At 47.9% G+C, this 17,982-nt stretch overlaps 1 protein-coding gene across 1 annotated transcript in view; it reads right to left on the bottom strand.

Annotated features, from left to right (window-relative positions):
* The window catches only part of EFCAB11 (EF-hand calcium binding domain 11), a 98,108-nt gene that overhangs the window by 73,210 nt on the left and 6,916 nt on the right, over positions 1-17,982 (bottom strand). Inside the window, exons 3-5 of the mRNA XM_088462512.1 lie at positions 16,882-16,924; positions 10,080-10,181; positions 8,908-8,998 (exon numbers count right to left, since the gene is read on the bottom strand). Of these exons, the coding sequence (XP_088318638.1) occupies positions 8,908-8,998; positions 10,080-10,181; positions 16,882-16,924 (236 nt within the window). The remainder of the gene's footprint in view (positions 1-8,907; positions 8,999-10,079; positions 10,182-16,881; positions 16,925-17,982) is intronic.

Here is a 17,982-nt window from a genome sequence, read left to right as displayed (position 1 = left end):
TGATACAGGAAGTCACAGACTGAGTTACATAGTGGGAGGAGCAGGGTCCCCAGCAGCACAGAGCAGTGATGTCAGGTTCCTGTCACACTTATACAGGAAGTCACAGACTGGGAGTTATATAGTGGGAGGAGCAGGATTCCCAGCAGCACAGAGTAGTGATATGAGGCTGCTGTCACACTGATACAGGAAGTCACAGACTGAGAGTTACATAGTGGGAGGAGCAGGGTCCCCCAGCAGCACAGAGCAGTGATATGAGGCTGCTGTCACACTGATACAGGAAGTCACAGACTGAGAGTTACATAGTGGGAGGAGCTGGGTCCCCAGCAGCACAGAGCAGTGATATGAGGCTGCTGTCACACTGATACAGGAAGCCACAGACTGAGAGTTATATAGTGGGAGGAGCAGGGTCCCCAGCAGCACAGAGGAGTGATATGAGGCTGTTGTCACACTGATACAGGAAGTCACAGACTGGGAGTTACATAGTGGGAGGAGCAGGGTCCCCAGCAGTACAGAGTAGTGATGTCAGGTTCCTGTCACACTGATACAGGAAGCCACAGACTGGGAGTTACATAGTGGGAGGAGCAGGGTCCCCAGCAGGAAGTCACAGACTGACAGTTACATAGTGGGAGGAGCTGGGTCCCCAGCAGCACAGAGCAGTGATATGAGGCTGCTGTCACACTGATACAGGAAGCCACAGACTGAGTTACATAGTGGGAGGAGCAGGGTCCCCAGCAGCACAGAGCAGTGATGTCAGGTTCCTGTCACAATGATACAGGAAGTCACAGACTGGGAGTTATATAGTGGGAGGAGCAGGATTCCCAGCAGCACAGAGTAGTGATATGAGGCTGCTGTCACACTGATACAGGAAGTCACAGACTGAGAGTTACATAGTGGGAGGAGCTGGGTCCCCAGCAGCACAGAGCAGTGATATGAGGCTGCTGTCACACTGATACAGGAAGCCACAGACTGAGAGTTATATAGTGGGAGGAGCAGGGTCCCCAGCAGCACAGAGGAGTGATATGAGGCTGTTGTCACACTGATACAGGAAGTCACAGACTGGGAGTTACATAGTGGGAGGAGCTGGGTCCCCAGCAGTACAGAGTAGTGATATGAGGCTGCTGTCACACTGATACAGGAAGCCACAGACTGGGAGTTACATAGTGGGAGGAGCAGGGTCCCCAGCAGCACAGAGCAGTGATGTCAGGTTCCTGTCACACTGATACAGGAAGCCACAGACTGGGAGTTACATAGTGGGAGGAGCAGGGTCCCCAGCAGCACAGAGTAGTGATGTCAGGTTCCTGTCACACTGATACAGGAAGCCACAGACTGGGAGTTACATAGTGGGAGGAGCAGGGTCCCCAGCAGGAAGTCACAGACTGACAGTTACATAGTGGGAGGAGCTGGGTCCCCAGCAGCACAGAGCAGTGATGTCAGGTTCCTGTCACACTGATACAGGAAGTCACAGACTGGGAGTTATATAGTGGGAGGAGCAGGATTCCCAGCAGCACAGAGTAGTGATATGAGGCTGCTGTCACACTGATACAGGAAGTCACAGACTGAGAGTTACTTAGTGGGAGGAGCAGGGTCCCCCAGCAGCACAGAGCAGTGATATGAGGCTGCTGTCACACTGATACAGGAAGCCATAGACTGAGAGTTGCATAGTGGGAGGAGCAGGGTCCCCAGCAGCACAGAGCAGTGATATGAGGCTGCTGTCACACTGATACAGGAAGTCACAGACTGAGTTACATAGTGGGAGGAGCAGGGTCCCCAGCAGCACAGAGCAGTGATGTCAGGTTCCTGTCACACTTATACAGGAAGTCACAGACTGGGAGTTATATAGTGGGAGGAGCAGGATTCCCAGCAGCACAGAGTAGTGATATGAGGCTGCTGTCACACTGATACAGGAAGTCACAGACTGAGAGTTACATAGTGGGAGGAGCAGGGTCCCCCAGCAGCACAGAGCAGTGATATGAGGCTGCTGTCACACTGATACAGGAAGTCACAGACTGAGAGTTACATAGTGGGAGGAGCTGGGTCCCCAGCAGCACAGAGCAGTGATATGAGGCTGCTGTCACACTGATACAGGAAGCCACAGACTGAGAGTTATATAGTGGGAGGAGCAGGGTCCCCAGCAGCACAGAGGAGTGATATGAGGCTGTTGTCACACTGATACAGGAAGTCACAGACTGGGAGTTACATAGTGGGAGGAGCAGGGTCCCCAGCAGTACAGAGTAGTGATGTCAGGTTCCTGTCACACTGATACAGGAAGCCACAGACTGGGAGTTACATAGTGGGAGGAGCAGGGTCCCCAGCAGGAAGTCACAGACTGACAGTTACATAGTGGGAGGAGCTGGGTCCCCAGCAGCACAGAGCAGTGATATGAGGCTGCTGTCACACTGATACAGGAAGCCACAGACTGAGTTACATAGTGGGAGGAGCAGGGTCCCCAGCAGCACAGAGCAGTGATGTCAGGTTCCTGTCACACTGATACAGGAAGTCACAGACTGGGAGTTATATAGTGGGAGGAGCAGGATTCCCAGCAGCACAGAGTAGTGATATGAGGCTGCTGTCACACTGATACAGGAAGTCACAGACTGAGAGTTACATAGTGGGAGGAGCTGGGTCCCCAGCAGCACAGAGCAGTGATATGAGGCTGCTGTCACACTGATACAGGAAGCCACAGACTGAGAGTTATATAGTGGGAGGAGCAGGGTCCCCAGCAGCACAGAGGAGTGATATGAGGCTGTTGTCACACTGATACAGGAAGTCACAGACTGGGAGTTACATAGCGGGAGGAGCTGGGTCCCCAGCAGTACAGAGTAGTGATATGAGGCTGCTGTCACACTGATACAGGAAGCCACAGACTGGGAGTTACATAGTGGGAGGAGCAGGGTCCCCAGCAGCACAGAGGAGTGATGTCAGGTTCCTGTCACACTGATACAGGAAGCCACAGACTGGGAGTTACATAGTGGGAGGAGCAGGGTCCCCAGCAGGAAGTCACAGACTGACAGTTACATAGTGGGAGGAGCTGGGTCCCCAGCAGCACAGAGCAGTGATATGAGGCTGCTGTCACACTGATACAGGAAGCCACAGACTGAGTTACATAGTGGGAGGAGCAGGGTCCCCAGCAGCACAGAGCAGTGATGTCAGGTTCCTGTCACACTGATACAGGAAGTCACAGACTGGGAGTTATATAGTGGGAGGAGCAGGATTCCCAGCAGCACAGAGTAGTGATATGAGGCTGCTGTCACACTGATACAGGAAGTCACAGACTGAGAGTTACATAGTGGGAGGAGCTGGGTCCCCAGCAGCACAGAGCAGTGATATGAGGCTGCTGTCACACTGATACAGGAAGCCACAGACTGAGAGTTATATAGTGGGAGGAGCAGGGTCCCCAGCAGCACAGAGGAGTGATATGAGGCTGTTGTCACACTGATACAGGAAGTCACAGACTGGGAGTTACATAGTGGGAGGAGCTGGGTCCCCAGCAGTACAGAGTAGTGATATGAGGCTGCTGTCACACTGATACAGGAAGCCACAGACTGGGAGTTACATAGTGGGAGGAGCAGGGTCCCCAGCAGCACAGAGCAGTGATGTCAGGTTCCTGTCACACTGATACAGGAAGCCACAGACTGGGAGTTACATAGTGGGAGGAGCAGGGTCCCCAGCAGCACAGAGTAGTGATGTCAGGTTCCTGTCACACTGATACAGGAAGCCACAGACTGGGAGTTACATAGTGGGAGGAGCAGGGTCCCCAGCAGGAAGTCACAGACTGACAGTTACATAGTGGGAGGAGCTGGGTCCCCAGCAGCACAGAGCAGTGATGTCAGGTTCCTGTCACACTGATACAGGAAGTCACAGACTGGGAGTTATATAGTGGGAGGAGCAGGATTCCCAGCAGCACAGAGTAGTGATATGAGGCTGCTGTCACACTGATACAGGAAGTCACAGACTGAGAGTTACTTAGTGGGAGGAGCAGGGTCCCCCAGCAGCACAGAGCAGTGATATGAGGCTGCTGTCACACTGATACAGGAAGCCATAGACTGAGAGTTGCATAGTGGGAGGAGCAGGGTCCCCAGCAGCACAGAGCAGTGATATGAGGCTGCTGTCACACTGATACAGGAAGTCACAGACTGAGTTACATAGTGGGAGGAGCAGGGTCCCCAGCAGCACAGAGCAGTGATGTCAGGTTCCTGTCACACTTATACAGGAAGTCACAGACTGGGAGTTATATAGTGGGAGGAGCAGGATTCCCAGCAGCACAGAGTAGTGATATGAGGCTGCTGTCACACTGATACAGGAAGTCACAGACTGAGAGTTACATAGTGGGAGGAGCAGGGTCCCCCAGCAGCACAGAGCAGTGATATGAGGCTGCTGTCACACTGATACAGGAAGTCACAGACTGAGAGTTACATAGTGGGAGGAGCTGGGTCCCCAGCAGCACAGAGCAGTGATATGAGGCTGCTGTCACACTGATACAGGAAGCCACAGACTGAGAGTTATATAGTGGGAGGAGCAGGGTCCCCAGCAGCACAGAGGAGTGATATGAGGCTGTTGTCACACTGATACAGGAAGTCACAGACTGGGAGTTACATAGTGGGAGGAGCAGGGTCCCCAGCAGTACAGAGTAGTGATGTCAGGTTCCTGTCACACTGATACAGGAAGCCACAGACTGGGAGTTACATAGTGGGAGGAGCAGGGTCCCCAGCAGGAAGTCACAGACTGACAGTTACATAGTGGGAGGAGCTGGGTCCCCAGCAGCACAGAGCAGTGATATGAGGCTGCTGTCACACTGATACAGGAAGCCACAGACTGAGTTACATAGTGGGAGGAGCAGGGTCCCCAGCAGCACAGAGCAGTGATGTCAGGTTCCTGTCACACTGATACAGGAAGTCACAGACTGGGAGTTATATAGTGGGAGGAGCAGGATTCCCAGCAGCACAGAGTAGTGATATGAGGCTGCTGTCACACTGATACAGGAAGTCACAGACTGAGAGTTACATAGTGGGAGGAGCTGGGTCCCCAGCAGCACAGAGCAGTGATATGAGGCTGCTGTCACACTGATACAGGAAGCCACAGACTGAGAGTTATATAGTGGGAGGAGCAGGGTCCCCAGCAGCACAGAGGAGTGATATGAGGCTGTTGTCACACTGATACAGGAAGTCACAGACTGGGAGTTACATAGCGGGAGGAGCTGGGTCCCCAGCAGTACAGAGTAGTGATATGAGGCTGCTGTCACACTGATACAGGAAGCCACAGACTGGGAGTTACATAGTGGGAGGAGCAGGGTCCCCAGCAGCACAGAGGAGTGATGTCAGGTTCCTGTCACACTGATACAGGAAGCCACAGACTGGGAGTTACATAGTGGGAGGAGCAGGGTCCCCAGCAGGAAGTCACAGACTGACAGTTACATAGTGGGAGGAGCTGGGTCCCCAGCAGCACAGAGCAGTGATATGAGGCTGCTGTCACACTGATACAGGAAGCCACAGACTGAGTTACATAGTGGGAGGAGCAGGGTCCCCAGCAGCACAGAGCAGTGATGTCAGGTTCCTGTCACACTGATACAGGAAGTCACAGACTGGGAGTTATATAGTGGGAGGAGCAGGATTCCCAGCAGCACAGAGCAGTGATATGAGGCTGCTGTCACACTGATACAGGAAGTCATAGGCTGATAGTTAAATAGTGGGAGGAGCAGGGTCCCCAGCAGCACAGAGTAGTGATATGAGGCTGCTGTCACACTGATACAGAAAGACTATGACATTAAACACACATAAATGTCATAAAAAGCTTTGTAATAAAAAATGTGCATACCTTACAATCCATCCACTGTGGAATAACTGTACTTTTATACAACAGACAAGCAGCTTACATACCATGCGGGGATTGGCTGGGTTATTAACCTATTGTCCTTTCCATACTACTGTACAATGAAAAGCCTTTTTCTTTATTTTTACCATACATATCAAAGGAAGATTTAATTCATATCAAAAGTGAAAAAAGACCAATATAGATTTCTGTGGCATTACAGGTACCATTCTGAAGACGAAAGTGGCTTCAATACCTAGAGTGTCTTTTCAGTGAGATTTTACTGCAATACCTGTAACATGATTATTAACTAACTATTCCATAGACAAAAAACCTTACGGTTTCACATGTCCCATTGAGGCTGCTAAGACATGATCTGAAAATTTCACAAAACCTACTAAATTTGTGGCACTCAAACTTAAAAAAGCAATGAAATTCCGATCATTAAGGCTGACGCTTTAATGGACGTGTTCCTTGCGCAATACAGATATGGTATGCCATCACACCCTGTGGTTAACTGCAGATTCAACACTCTCACTGAGTGAGATTGCTCTCACAAAATGGTGGAGCTGCTAATTCACAGAATTGTGTGCTCATTGGAATAGCACACAGCCTGGTCGGTTTGGGGTCCGGTGCTGGTTTTAAATATAGAGGGACCCCTGCATTTCCCCCCCCCTATATTTAAAACCAGGACTGGCCCTTCAGCGGGGTGCTGGTTCCTAAATTACGGGGGAACCCTACACATTTTTCCCCCCATAATTTTAGGAACCAGGACTGGCTGAGCAGTCCAGGGATGGTTATGTCTTTTGCGGGGGGACCTTACGTCTTTTTTTTTTTACATTAACAATTACAATAGTGATTCAAGGCAGAAACAAACAGAAATCACACTAATCTGTGTATGTTTCTGGCAAAGTCGCAGCTCAGGAGGTGGAGTGTTTGAAACTTTAATTTATCAGCGATTGTGCTACAATCTTATCTGGGATTGTAATGTCAATTCTTAGTAAATTCCAGAGTTGCATCTTTTTCATGAAAAGGACTTCAGAGTTTGACCGATGGTGAGTTTATTCGATTTTACAATCTCACCCGAGTTTTACAGTGAAAAATGGAGAACTCTCTCCCAAACTCACCCGAATTTGTCTTTAGTAAATTTGTGAGATGAAAAATATGCCTGAAACTAACCCAAGATTGTAATCTCGGCCAAACTCGAATCTTAGTCAATTTACCCCGTAGTCTCCGTTAGAAAGACGTATAGACGGCACAGCCAAATGGACATAAGTGATGATCCAATCAGGAATATAGTGCAGTCAAATACAGAGCCTTGACGCGTTTCTCCCCTCTCAGAGGCTTTTTCAAAAGGAAGCAAATCTGCAACCCCACCATGTCACCTGTCACCATCAGTTCATGTGATACACCACGGCGTAATGATATACAACAAGCAATTCCTATGTAACAACAGGCTGTCTACATAGGTATACCATGCTTTCCAGCTCTAATATTAAGGAGCATCATCCAGCAGAGGTGTGATAGAGATATATATATGTATACATACACACAAACATACATACATATATATACACACCTACACAAAATCTAGTGATATGACATTGGTCCAACCCTTCCTGTATGTAGATGACATCATACGTCTTACATGACATCATACATGGACACCACATGTTACGGAATCAGCGCTCTGAGCTTACTTCCTCCTTTACTTCAATGTCATTGTTATTTTCTCTGCAGTGCAGAAGAGACCTGTATAAATGCTATATAAGGCAGATGAAGGGTAAGAACTGGTGCAAATGATGAATTGCCCTGTGAGGAAGGACTGTGAGGCAGCTGCTGAAGAACCAGGAGAGGAAATCATCTGCAGGAATCAGCCGAGGTGAAATGACGCAGCTCTGTGTATGAGGTTCCCATAGTAACTGGCGTCGGGAAGATGAATGCTGGAGATTCATTCCGCTCTGTTGTACAGGTTCATAAATCTAACTTGCAGAGAGAGCACAATATCTGCGCTGTTCCCTCGTACCCGCAGACTATTTGCTGCTGCTAATTACGGCAAAGCAGCACACAACAATAAGGTAATTATTAGTGCAGAATGAAGTGAGGTAATTGGGCGCCCACCTGGCCTGTGACCTTTCTGTTTATCGTGCGCTGTGCAGGAGCTGTTGGGCTGGACGAGCAGAGATAATTCAAGCCTAGAACGCGGTAATAAAACCTGGAGCGGGATGCCTTCAGAGCATGCTAATGAATACACAATAATAGCATGATCTCCAGTTTAGGGAATAATGTTTATTGTGTTCTGGATTATATTACACTGCTGGACCAGACATGGCCACGCTAATTTTATGTAGCCTCTTCTCTGAGACTAGAATACAGTAATGGTATTACAGGTCCTTTATAATGCTGGACGTTCGCAATGCTGCAGAATTGGACTGTAAGCTCTTTTACCATGTTTCTGCGTTCCCAGCGTCGCCATTAGCCGGCTGAAGCTGCCACACACACTGGAGGCAGCCGCTATATTCTGAATGGATAATCCTGAGAATGCTGCCATTGACATGACTGAGGCACAACGTACCTGAGACCTCACTGATGACAGGTGTATGGCTCCTAGTATGATCAGCTCAACTATTCTGATTTTTGAATCGCTGTCTTCTTTATTACCCCCTCCCCCCCCCCCCCCAAAAAAAAACCCCCAAACAAATAAATAAATTGTACAGGATGGGGAACATGCGCGTTGAAACAGCCACATTTCACTCAGATTCCCAAGTTGCTCCCTGCCAGCTGCCATATTTCTGTGTTAAACTGACCCACATGTACAGTCACCGACTTGGATCAGTAATTAATGTTCCTTTCTTAAGGGGCTTTATTCATTCTTTATTAGCAAATCACAATCTGAAACGAGGGCAATGACAAAAGTCTTTGCGCTCAGTACATGATCTACATCACATAGCATAAAGCAGCAGGTCTAAGGATACATTATAACGAGTTTATCGTTCGCAATGTAAAGCGTAAAGAAAAGCTGGATAAGGGGGTGGAATACCTGGGTAATTAACAGGATGAGACACAGAACATATTGTGGTTTTGGGAATATCAGAATCTCACCTGAAAGCCTCAAGCACGGTGTGGTCAGACAAGCGCGGCGCCACACTCCGGAATGCACGCTTAAAATCGTCCACGTTCAAAAATCCCCGACCTGTTAAAGATCACACAGGCGGAAGAGTTACTCAGGGTTACAGTGTATGCTCTGAGGCACTAGCCCAAAACGGGACTGCTCAGTGTTACCCAGACGGACAGCTGAAGCCCCTCCTACATCTGTAGGGAACTGATGGGAGCATTGCGGACATAACCGCAGCTATTCAATAATACACAGAGATTAGTATCCAAGCATTACTTTATAATGGAACAAATCAAATGATGAAGATGCTATAAACATGTGAGATGGAAATGATAATACGTTTAAAAGTGAACTCCACCTACAAGCTACATGTTCCCAATTACCCCTCTCTGATCCCATCTACAACAGAGGTTGTTGGTTATAAAGGTTATAGATTCCCAGAACCCATCTGGTTCATGAGTCACGCTGGTGCACCAAGGGGGGATTTCTTGGTACCCTGAAACCGCCCTCATGTAAATTAAGCCTGCAATCTCCTGTCTGCTCCAAGGGGCTGCTGCTGCCAGGAGCTGATAAAACCATGTGTTGAGTCCTCCTGAAGCCGCACATACAGCAGAACCATATTGTTATAAATCAGACAACTATTTGGCTGGTGGGAAGGCTCATTTTTTAGTGCAGTGCTTCTCAGCCTTATCTCTCAAGTATCTGGAACAGGTCATGATTTGAGGCTGTTTAGTCTGTGGAAACAGGTGTGATAATTACTGACAAATTAAATGGGGATGAGAACCCATTTTAGTGCATGGGACCAAACAATAATCAGCTGTTTACACCAGAACAATAGAAAACGTCCAAAAATGTCCAGTCCAATTAGCAGAAGGAACCAATCATGTTGGGTGACTATTGTTTCAGCGTAATGTGGTGTTGGACACTTTTCCCCCAACTGGACGATTCGCTGTCAGAAGTAGATGGACACTGTGAAAGATGGGAAAGTAGTTCCGGCTGGGCTCCACTAGTGGCACAAAACTTTTGTTCTAAGCCTGATATCTTTTGTGTCACACGTCAGCGGATATTTCATTGCAGACACCTCAGTGTAGGTATACACCATGTCTTCACACGGATATCAAACAACCCTATCAAGTAGAATCTGGGAATGAATACTTACAGTGAGTGTCAAACACTGAAAATATCGCTCTCTGGTCTCCAAAGCTTAACCGAGCGCTCTGTTTCATGCTCATCAGTTTCACAAACTCATCCGGTCTCACACCTGTGGGGAAAAGGTGAAAACAGAATAATTGCACGGTCAGTACACAGCGTAAGTCTCACACCTGGGGGAAAGGTGACTGCATGGCCAGTAGACTGCGTAAGTCTCACACCTGGGGGGGAGAGGTGACAGCACGGCCAGTACACTGCGTAAGTGTCACACCTGGGGGGAAAGGTGACTGCACGGCCAGTACACTGCGTAAGTCTCACACCTGGGGGGAAAGGTGACTGCACGGCCAGTACACTGTGTAAGTCTCACACCTGGGGGGGAAAGGTGACTGCACGGCCAGTACACTGCGTAAGTCTCACACCTGGGGGGGAAAGGTGACTGCACGGCCAGTACACTGCGTAAGTCTCACACCTGGGGGGGAAAGGTGACTGCACGGCCAGTACACTGCGTAAGTGTCACACCTGGGGGGGAGAGGTGACAGTACGGCCAGTACACTGCGTAAGTGTCACACCTGGGGGGAAAGGTGACTGCATGGCCAGTACACTGCGTAAGTGTCACACCTGGGGGGGAGAGGTGACAGCACGGCCAGTACACTGCGTAAGTGTCACACCTGGGGGGAAAGGTGACTGCACGGCCAGTACACTGCGTAAGTGTCACACCTGGGGGGGAAAGGTGACTGCATGGCCAGTACACTGCGTAAGTCTCACACCTGGGGGGAAAGGTGACTGCACGGCCAGTACACTGCGTAAGTGTCACACCTGGGGGGGAAAGGTGACAGCACGGCCTGTACACTGTGTAAGTGTCACACCTGGGGGGGAAAGGTGACAGCACGGTAATCTGTTGTGATTACACCCAATGGAGGAACCTGGAATGACCGGAAATCTGTGGGTTACTAAAGTCCTGTTTTAGAGTCCTGTGAGAGGCTGACATGAAGGATTCATTCTCACAGTTGCAGACAGGCTGAGGGCACAGGACTATGCAGACAGGATGTAGTGGGCTGGGCACTGTGGTGAGAATGAGGTGGCCACACTGGTCACCGACTGTCCATGGCGGGCATAAGGCATCATGCTGAGTAAGGTGCTGTAAGTGTGGAAAGGAGGAGGGGGAAATCCACCAGAAACAATTATTCACTTATTATGCCACCAGCGCACTTAGTATGGGTCACCCAACGCACTTGATGAATTTGCTATGTACGTTCTTGCTATAACACTGCACTACTTCGGGTTTCAGCTCATTTAGGGCCAGAGATATATAGAAGTTGGATGACACTACTGAAAGAAATGTCTTTCGGTTTCCTAGAATGCAAAGAATAACATTTTTCTCAAGGAATCTTCAATTGGAGCAGAGTAATGAAGAAAAGGGACAGAATTCCAAAATCGCTGGTCGCACGTTACCATCCAATCGTTAGAGAAGCGACGTGTGGATGACAATAAAGCTGACAAAATGAAATGTAGGCAGAGAAACTGTTCAATAATCCAATTGGTTTTTGGTGGAAAGTCTTTATCCAGAACGACCAGACTGAAGCAAGCGTATTGTTGTCCAACACTCGCACAGCGTTCCTACGCGCACGGAGACCTCTGCTCTGGACAGAGAAGCTGTAGGGGCCGATTCTGCGTAGCACGCCGAAATGCATCTGCGGTGTTTGCAAAAATTCAATGTTTGCTTCCCTGCACAGAGATATGTCTGGCGTCTGCTTGTGACAGGCGCGTCACGGCTGGGGTCTGCTTGTGCGAAAACTGTGGAACTGCAACTTCCAGGATACTGAACCACTCTGGGAACTGCAGCAGAGCTACATCTGTTGTATGAGATGATCTCGATTCTATTATTATTTTGAGTAGATCCATGGACTGGTACCAGCTCACAGCCAGCTGAGGGTCACTGGGTCCAGTCACGGAGCATGCTCATGCAGACAAAAACAACACGTATCTCTTGTCTATACTGCACAGGAGCTACTCAGTTATGTTGGGTGACTCATTGTAGCTCTATGCTGGCATCCTTCAGAAGTGTGAGCAGGAATCTGTGTGAAGTAGGGCTTTGGGGCTGGTTGAGCCAGAACTGCAGGAAGCCTGGGAAAAGCAGCCGATCCTGTGCATTCTCCTGCGAGAAAGGGGCCGATCCTGTGCATTCTCCTGCGAGAAAGGGGCCGGTCCTGTGCATTCTCCTGAGAGAAAGGGGCCGGTCCTGTGCATTCTCCTGAGAGAAAGGGGCCGATCCTATGCATTCTCCTGCGAGAAAGGGGCCGATCCTGTGCATTCTCCTGCGAGAAAGGGGCCGATCCTGTGCATTCTCCTGCGAGAAAGGGGCCGATCCTGTGCATTCTCCTGCGAGAAAGGGGCCGATCCTGTGCATTCTCCTGTGAGAAAGGGGCCGATCCTGTGCATTCTCCTGCGAGAAAGGGGCCGGTCCTGTGCATTCTCCTGCGAGAAAGGGGCTGATCCTATGCATTCTCCTGCGAGAAAGGGGCTGGTCCTGTGCATTCTCCTGCAAGAAAGGGGCTGATCCTATGCATTCTCCTGCGAGAAAGGGCCGATCCTGTGCATTCTCCTGCGAGAAAGGGGCCGATCCTGTGCATTCTCCTGCGAGAAAGGGGCCGATCCTGTGCATTCTCCTGCGAGAAAGGGGCTGATCCTGTGCATTCTCCTGCGAGAAAGGGGCCGATCCTGTGCATTCTCCTGCGAGAAAGGGGCTGATCCTGTGCATTCTCCTGCGAGAAAGGGGCTGATCCTGTGCATTCTCCTGCGAGAAAGAGGCTGATCCTGTGCATTCTCCTGTGAGAAAGGGGCCGATCCTGTGCATTCTCCTGCGAGAAAGGGGCTGGTCATTTGCATTCTCCTGCGAGAAAGGGGCTGGTCCTGTGCATTCTCCTGCAAGAAAGGGGCTGATCCTATGCATTCTCCTGCGAGAAAGGGGCTGATCCTATGCATTCTCCTGCGAGAAAGGGGCTGATCCTGTGCATTCTCCTGCGAGAAAGGGGCTGGTCGTGCAAACAGCCAATCGCTCCTGTGGATTTAGGTGGGAGCTATTGACAATTGAATTGTCCTCTTATAGACCAAAAATAAATACAGAGGAGTCCTCATACATGTAGCCTCCTTGTACATTAAACACCCTTCTAGTAGCGCCATGCCATGGTGTGACTGGATAGCTCCGAGCTCCTTTTCGTGACACTTTTTACCTTCAAATGCGTATTATTCGCACAGTGATGTGAATAGGACACACAGGCAGCTTCTGCTGATCAGAATGACATGCGGAACGCCTATATTCTGTGTACGACTGCGGCTGTATCTGCATGCAGAACGCTACGTTACAGTGTTACAGCCGCTGACACTATATATATCATTTAATTCAGCAGAAGCTGTTTGTGTGTCCTATATTCATCGCTGTGAGAATAAGACACAGTTGAAGGTAACGAAAAGACACTCGGAGCTACAGAGTCACACGGGGGCTCTTACGTATTGCATGTAACGCGGACTTGTAGCGCACGGAGGATAGAGGTGTACACATCTGTATACATAAGTCCGCCATACAGGTGGGGTCTAGGAGTTAAACATCCCAGCCTGGCCCGGTACAGGTGCTGGCTGCCCAGGCTGCCTAGTTATGGATAGGATGGCTGCAAGAACCTGGGAATGCACATTGGCCAGCTCAGTGGGGCAGAGAGCACGGGCAATGGGCACCGAGCAGAGGAGGAAGGCAGTATAGCCAATGTTCTATACCAAACTAAAGAACGCTGCGTCCTTATTCCGCAGTGTTGCGGTTAAGGTGCTATCACATGCCAAGGCTTTCTCAGTCACCACAAACCATTATTACAGAATACACTACAATCACGCTGAGACAGCGTCTCTAAGGAACAGCCTACCAGCTGTCAGCGGAGTCTCTGTAGAAGAACAATGAAGTACAATGTACAATTCCGGGGATTGGTAAACTCAATGCCCTAATAGGTGACTTTATATTGGCATGTCCATTTTTCTGCCCACTAACCACCACTGAAACATTAAGATAGAACGAGTAGACTGTGGAATCTGTGATTTTCTATGATACATTTCCCCATATCAAAGAGCAGAGGGGAGATGTACCCAGCCTTGGAGAGAGGTACAGTTGCCCAAAGCAGCCAATCAGGGTCTAACTGTCATTTCATAGACTGTGCTGGATAAATGACAGAAGCGGATTGGTTGGTTTAGGCAACTTCTCCACTTTCTCTCTCCAAGGCTTGGTCCACCTCCCCCTCAGTCACAATAAATAATGAGTCCAGCGGAGACTTTTTTTGTGTTTTCTTTTGTTTTTATTTTTCTTTATTTAAACTAAAAACCTGGAGTAATTTTCTCTACGCAGGTACATGGAACGTAACCTATACAGGATATATGTGTACACAGGTACATGGAGTGTAACCTATACAGGATATATGTGTACACAGGTACATGGAGCGTAGCCTATACAGGATATATGTGTACACAGGTACATGGAGTGTAACCTATACAGGATATATGTGTACACAGGTACATGGAGCGTAACCTATACAGGATATATGTGTACACAGGTACATGGAGCGTAACCTATACAGGATATATGTGTACACAGGTACATGGAGCGTAACCTATACAGGATATATGTGTACACAGGTACATGGAGTGTAACCTATACAGGATATATGTGTACACAGGTACATGGAGTGTAACCTATACAGGATATATGTGTACACAGGTACATGGAGCGTAACCTATACAGGATATATGTGTACACAGGTACATGGAGTGTAACCTATACAGGATATATGTGTACACAGGTACATGGAGTGTAACCTATACAGGATATATGTGTACACAGGTACATGGAGTGTAACCTATACAGGATATATGTGTACACAGGTACATGGAGTGTAACCTATACAGGATATATGTGTACACAGGTACATGGAGTGTAACCTATACAGGATATATGTGTACACAGGTACATGGAGTGTAACCTATACAGGATATATCTGTACACAGGTACATGGAGCGTAACCTATACAGGATATATGTGTACACAGGTACATGGAGCGTAACCTATACAGGATATATGTGTACACAGGTACATGGAGCGTAACCTATACAGGATATATGTGTACACAGGTACATGGAGTGTAACCTATACAGGATATATGTGTACACAGGTACATGGAGTGTAACCTATACAGGATATATGTGTACACAGGTACATGGAGTGTAGCCTATACAGGATATATGTGTACACAGGTACATGGAGTGTAACCTATACAGGATATATCTGTACACAGGTACATGGAGCGTAACCTATACAGGATATATGTGTACACAGGTACATGGAGTGTAACCTATACAGGATATATGTGTACACAGGTACATGGAGTGTAACCTATACAGGATATATGTGTACACAGGTACATGGAGTGTAACCTATACAGGATATATCTGTACACAGGTACATGGAGCGTAACCTATACAGGATATATGTGTACACAGGTACATGGAGCGTAACCTATACAGGATATATGTGTACACAGGTACATGGAGTGTAACCTATACAGGATATATGTATACACAGGTACATGGAGTGTAGCCTATACAGGATATATGTGTACACAGGTACATGGAGCGTAACCTATACAGGATATATGTGTACACAGGTACATGGAGTGTAACCTATACAGGATATATGTGTACACAGGTACATGGAGCGTAACCTATACAGGATATATGTGTACACAGGTACATGGAGCGTAACCTATACAGGATATATGTGTAGGTAGGAAACAAAAATATCTCCCTTCTCCGTAGAGGCTGAATTACTTTTTTTTTTTTTTTTTTTAAATGATGGTATAAGGAGAACTATGAGATACTGACCACCGAGGAACGTGCTGGACGAGGGGGGGTACACGTGCGCTCCTATGTGTGAATGTGTGATGGAAGGGGAAAAAACTATGAGTGGGTGGGGGTGGTAACGAACGGGGTGGGGGGGGGGGGTTTGGGAACTTGGGGGAGCGAAATGTGGGGGGGTATGTAGTAACAAGGGATGGCATGTATTGGTGTGTGCCTTTAGTGTAGGTGGTGTTGGTGTGTAATGAAGAGCCAGACACTTGAGATTGAATCCAACCTGTTTATTGGTGAGACACAGTGCTCCCCAGGTGGTTCCGTGAGTGGGGTTGGAGTTGAGTGGCAGGTTACGTAGTATCCTGGTCAGGGAGTTGGTGGGCCCTTTTAGGGGGCTCTTCATTACACACCAACACCACCTACACTAAAGGCACACACCAATACATGCCATCCCTTGTTACTACATACCCCCCCACATTTCGCTCCCCCAAGTTCCCTACCCCCCCCACCCCGTTCCTTACCACCCCCATCCACTCATAGTTTTTTCCCCTTCCATCACACATTCACACATAGGAGCGCACGTGTACCCCCCCCTCGTCCAGCTTGTAACAGACAGGATCTGGTACTCCTGTTCCACGTGCAGCACCACCACACCCCACCCGCCTACCCCATTCTCCCCCTCCCCCACACATCCCAATAAACATGCCCTCTAAGACCTGGAGCGCGGACCACTCTGTTCATTATACACCGAGGAACCTGGCTGCTGTGTAATATCTGTCAGTAATGAATGAGGGGCAGCTCTATCATATTGTGGGCAGAACGAATATTCATTAGGAGACAGCCAATCAGCATACACGTAACCTGCCCCCACTGTGTGTATGTATCAGGATAAAAGGTGTAATCCACAAACACTGGTGTGAAGTCACACTTACCGGCAGACTCAGACAGAGAGGGGAACATGGAATCCACCTCACTCTGGGGGAAAAAAAAATATATACACATATATAAAATACTTCAAAACACATCCAGCAGGTATAGAAGACCAAGAACACATACTGTGGAATTGCAGTGTGTGTGTGTGTATATATATATATATATATATATATATATATATATATATATATATATATATATACATACATACATACACACACTTTTTTTATGGTGATTGAATATTATGATGTGTGCTGGTCTGGTCCCTTGTCAGCTTGCTATTTGGGACCTTTCTTGATATCTACCATATCAGACCGGGCACCTATATTTCACTGCAGCAACTGTGTGCGTTCCTGTTTTTGATACAATTTTCATTTGTATTCCGGATTGCACCAGGAATGATATTAAAAAAATATTTTTTCATCACCTATACTTGACTGTATGCATTCAAGTGGACTTGTTTTTGAATAAACTGGACTATAAGTGACTACTACGGGGATACTGCCAATTTTTTGTGACCATGGAACTAGGACCTGTAGACTTCACTGGCACAAAGAGATTTCTTGACAAGGATGTTTCCAGGATTCTCTTTTCCGATACATCACAACTTGCATTTGATGTTGACACACCAGCTGAGATATATGCAGACCTTGTGAAACTACATAAAAGGGCAGTTGAATTAGAACTGCACGGTTTGACACTATCACAATATCATAAAGAGGGTCTAATTCCAAGAGGTTTCAGGATCCGGAATCAACCTACCTTGGTTAGAAGTAACAAAGATTTTTGTCATCAATGGTGTATGATTTTGAATCAGTGCAGTTTAGATCTTATGGTTCTAGTAGTCCAACAGGTCAATTTGGATATTGAGAATATTAAAAAAGAAATAGCAGAATGTGAAATTGGTGGTCTTGAGGTGTTAAAGAAAGATGCAGGAGGTGATTGGCTGACCAAGCTAGATAGCACGCTTATTAACTTTAAAACTGAGCTGCTCTCTTTTAAAAAAGCTAAATATAAGAAAGTCTGTGATGACTATAAAGATATGAGGGTGTATCCTTGGTTGTTTAATCAGGGCAATAGACGTCCTTAGCGAGCAGACC

The sequence above is a fragment of the Taudactylus pleione genome, unplaced genomic scaffold (genome assembly GCF_031769625.1).
Source record: "Taudactylus pleione unplaced genomic scaffold, aTauple2 ptg001254l, whole genome shotgun sequence".
NCBI lineage: Eukaryota > Metazoa > Chordata > Amphibia > Anura > Myobatrachidae > Taudactylus > Taudactylus pleione.
Note: the sequence above shows the minus strand (reverse complement) of the source record. Positions and strands in the feature narration are given on the sequence as shown.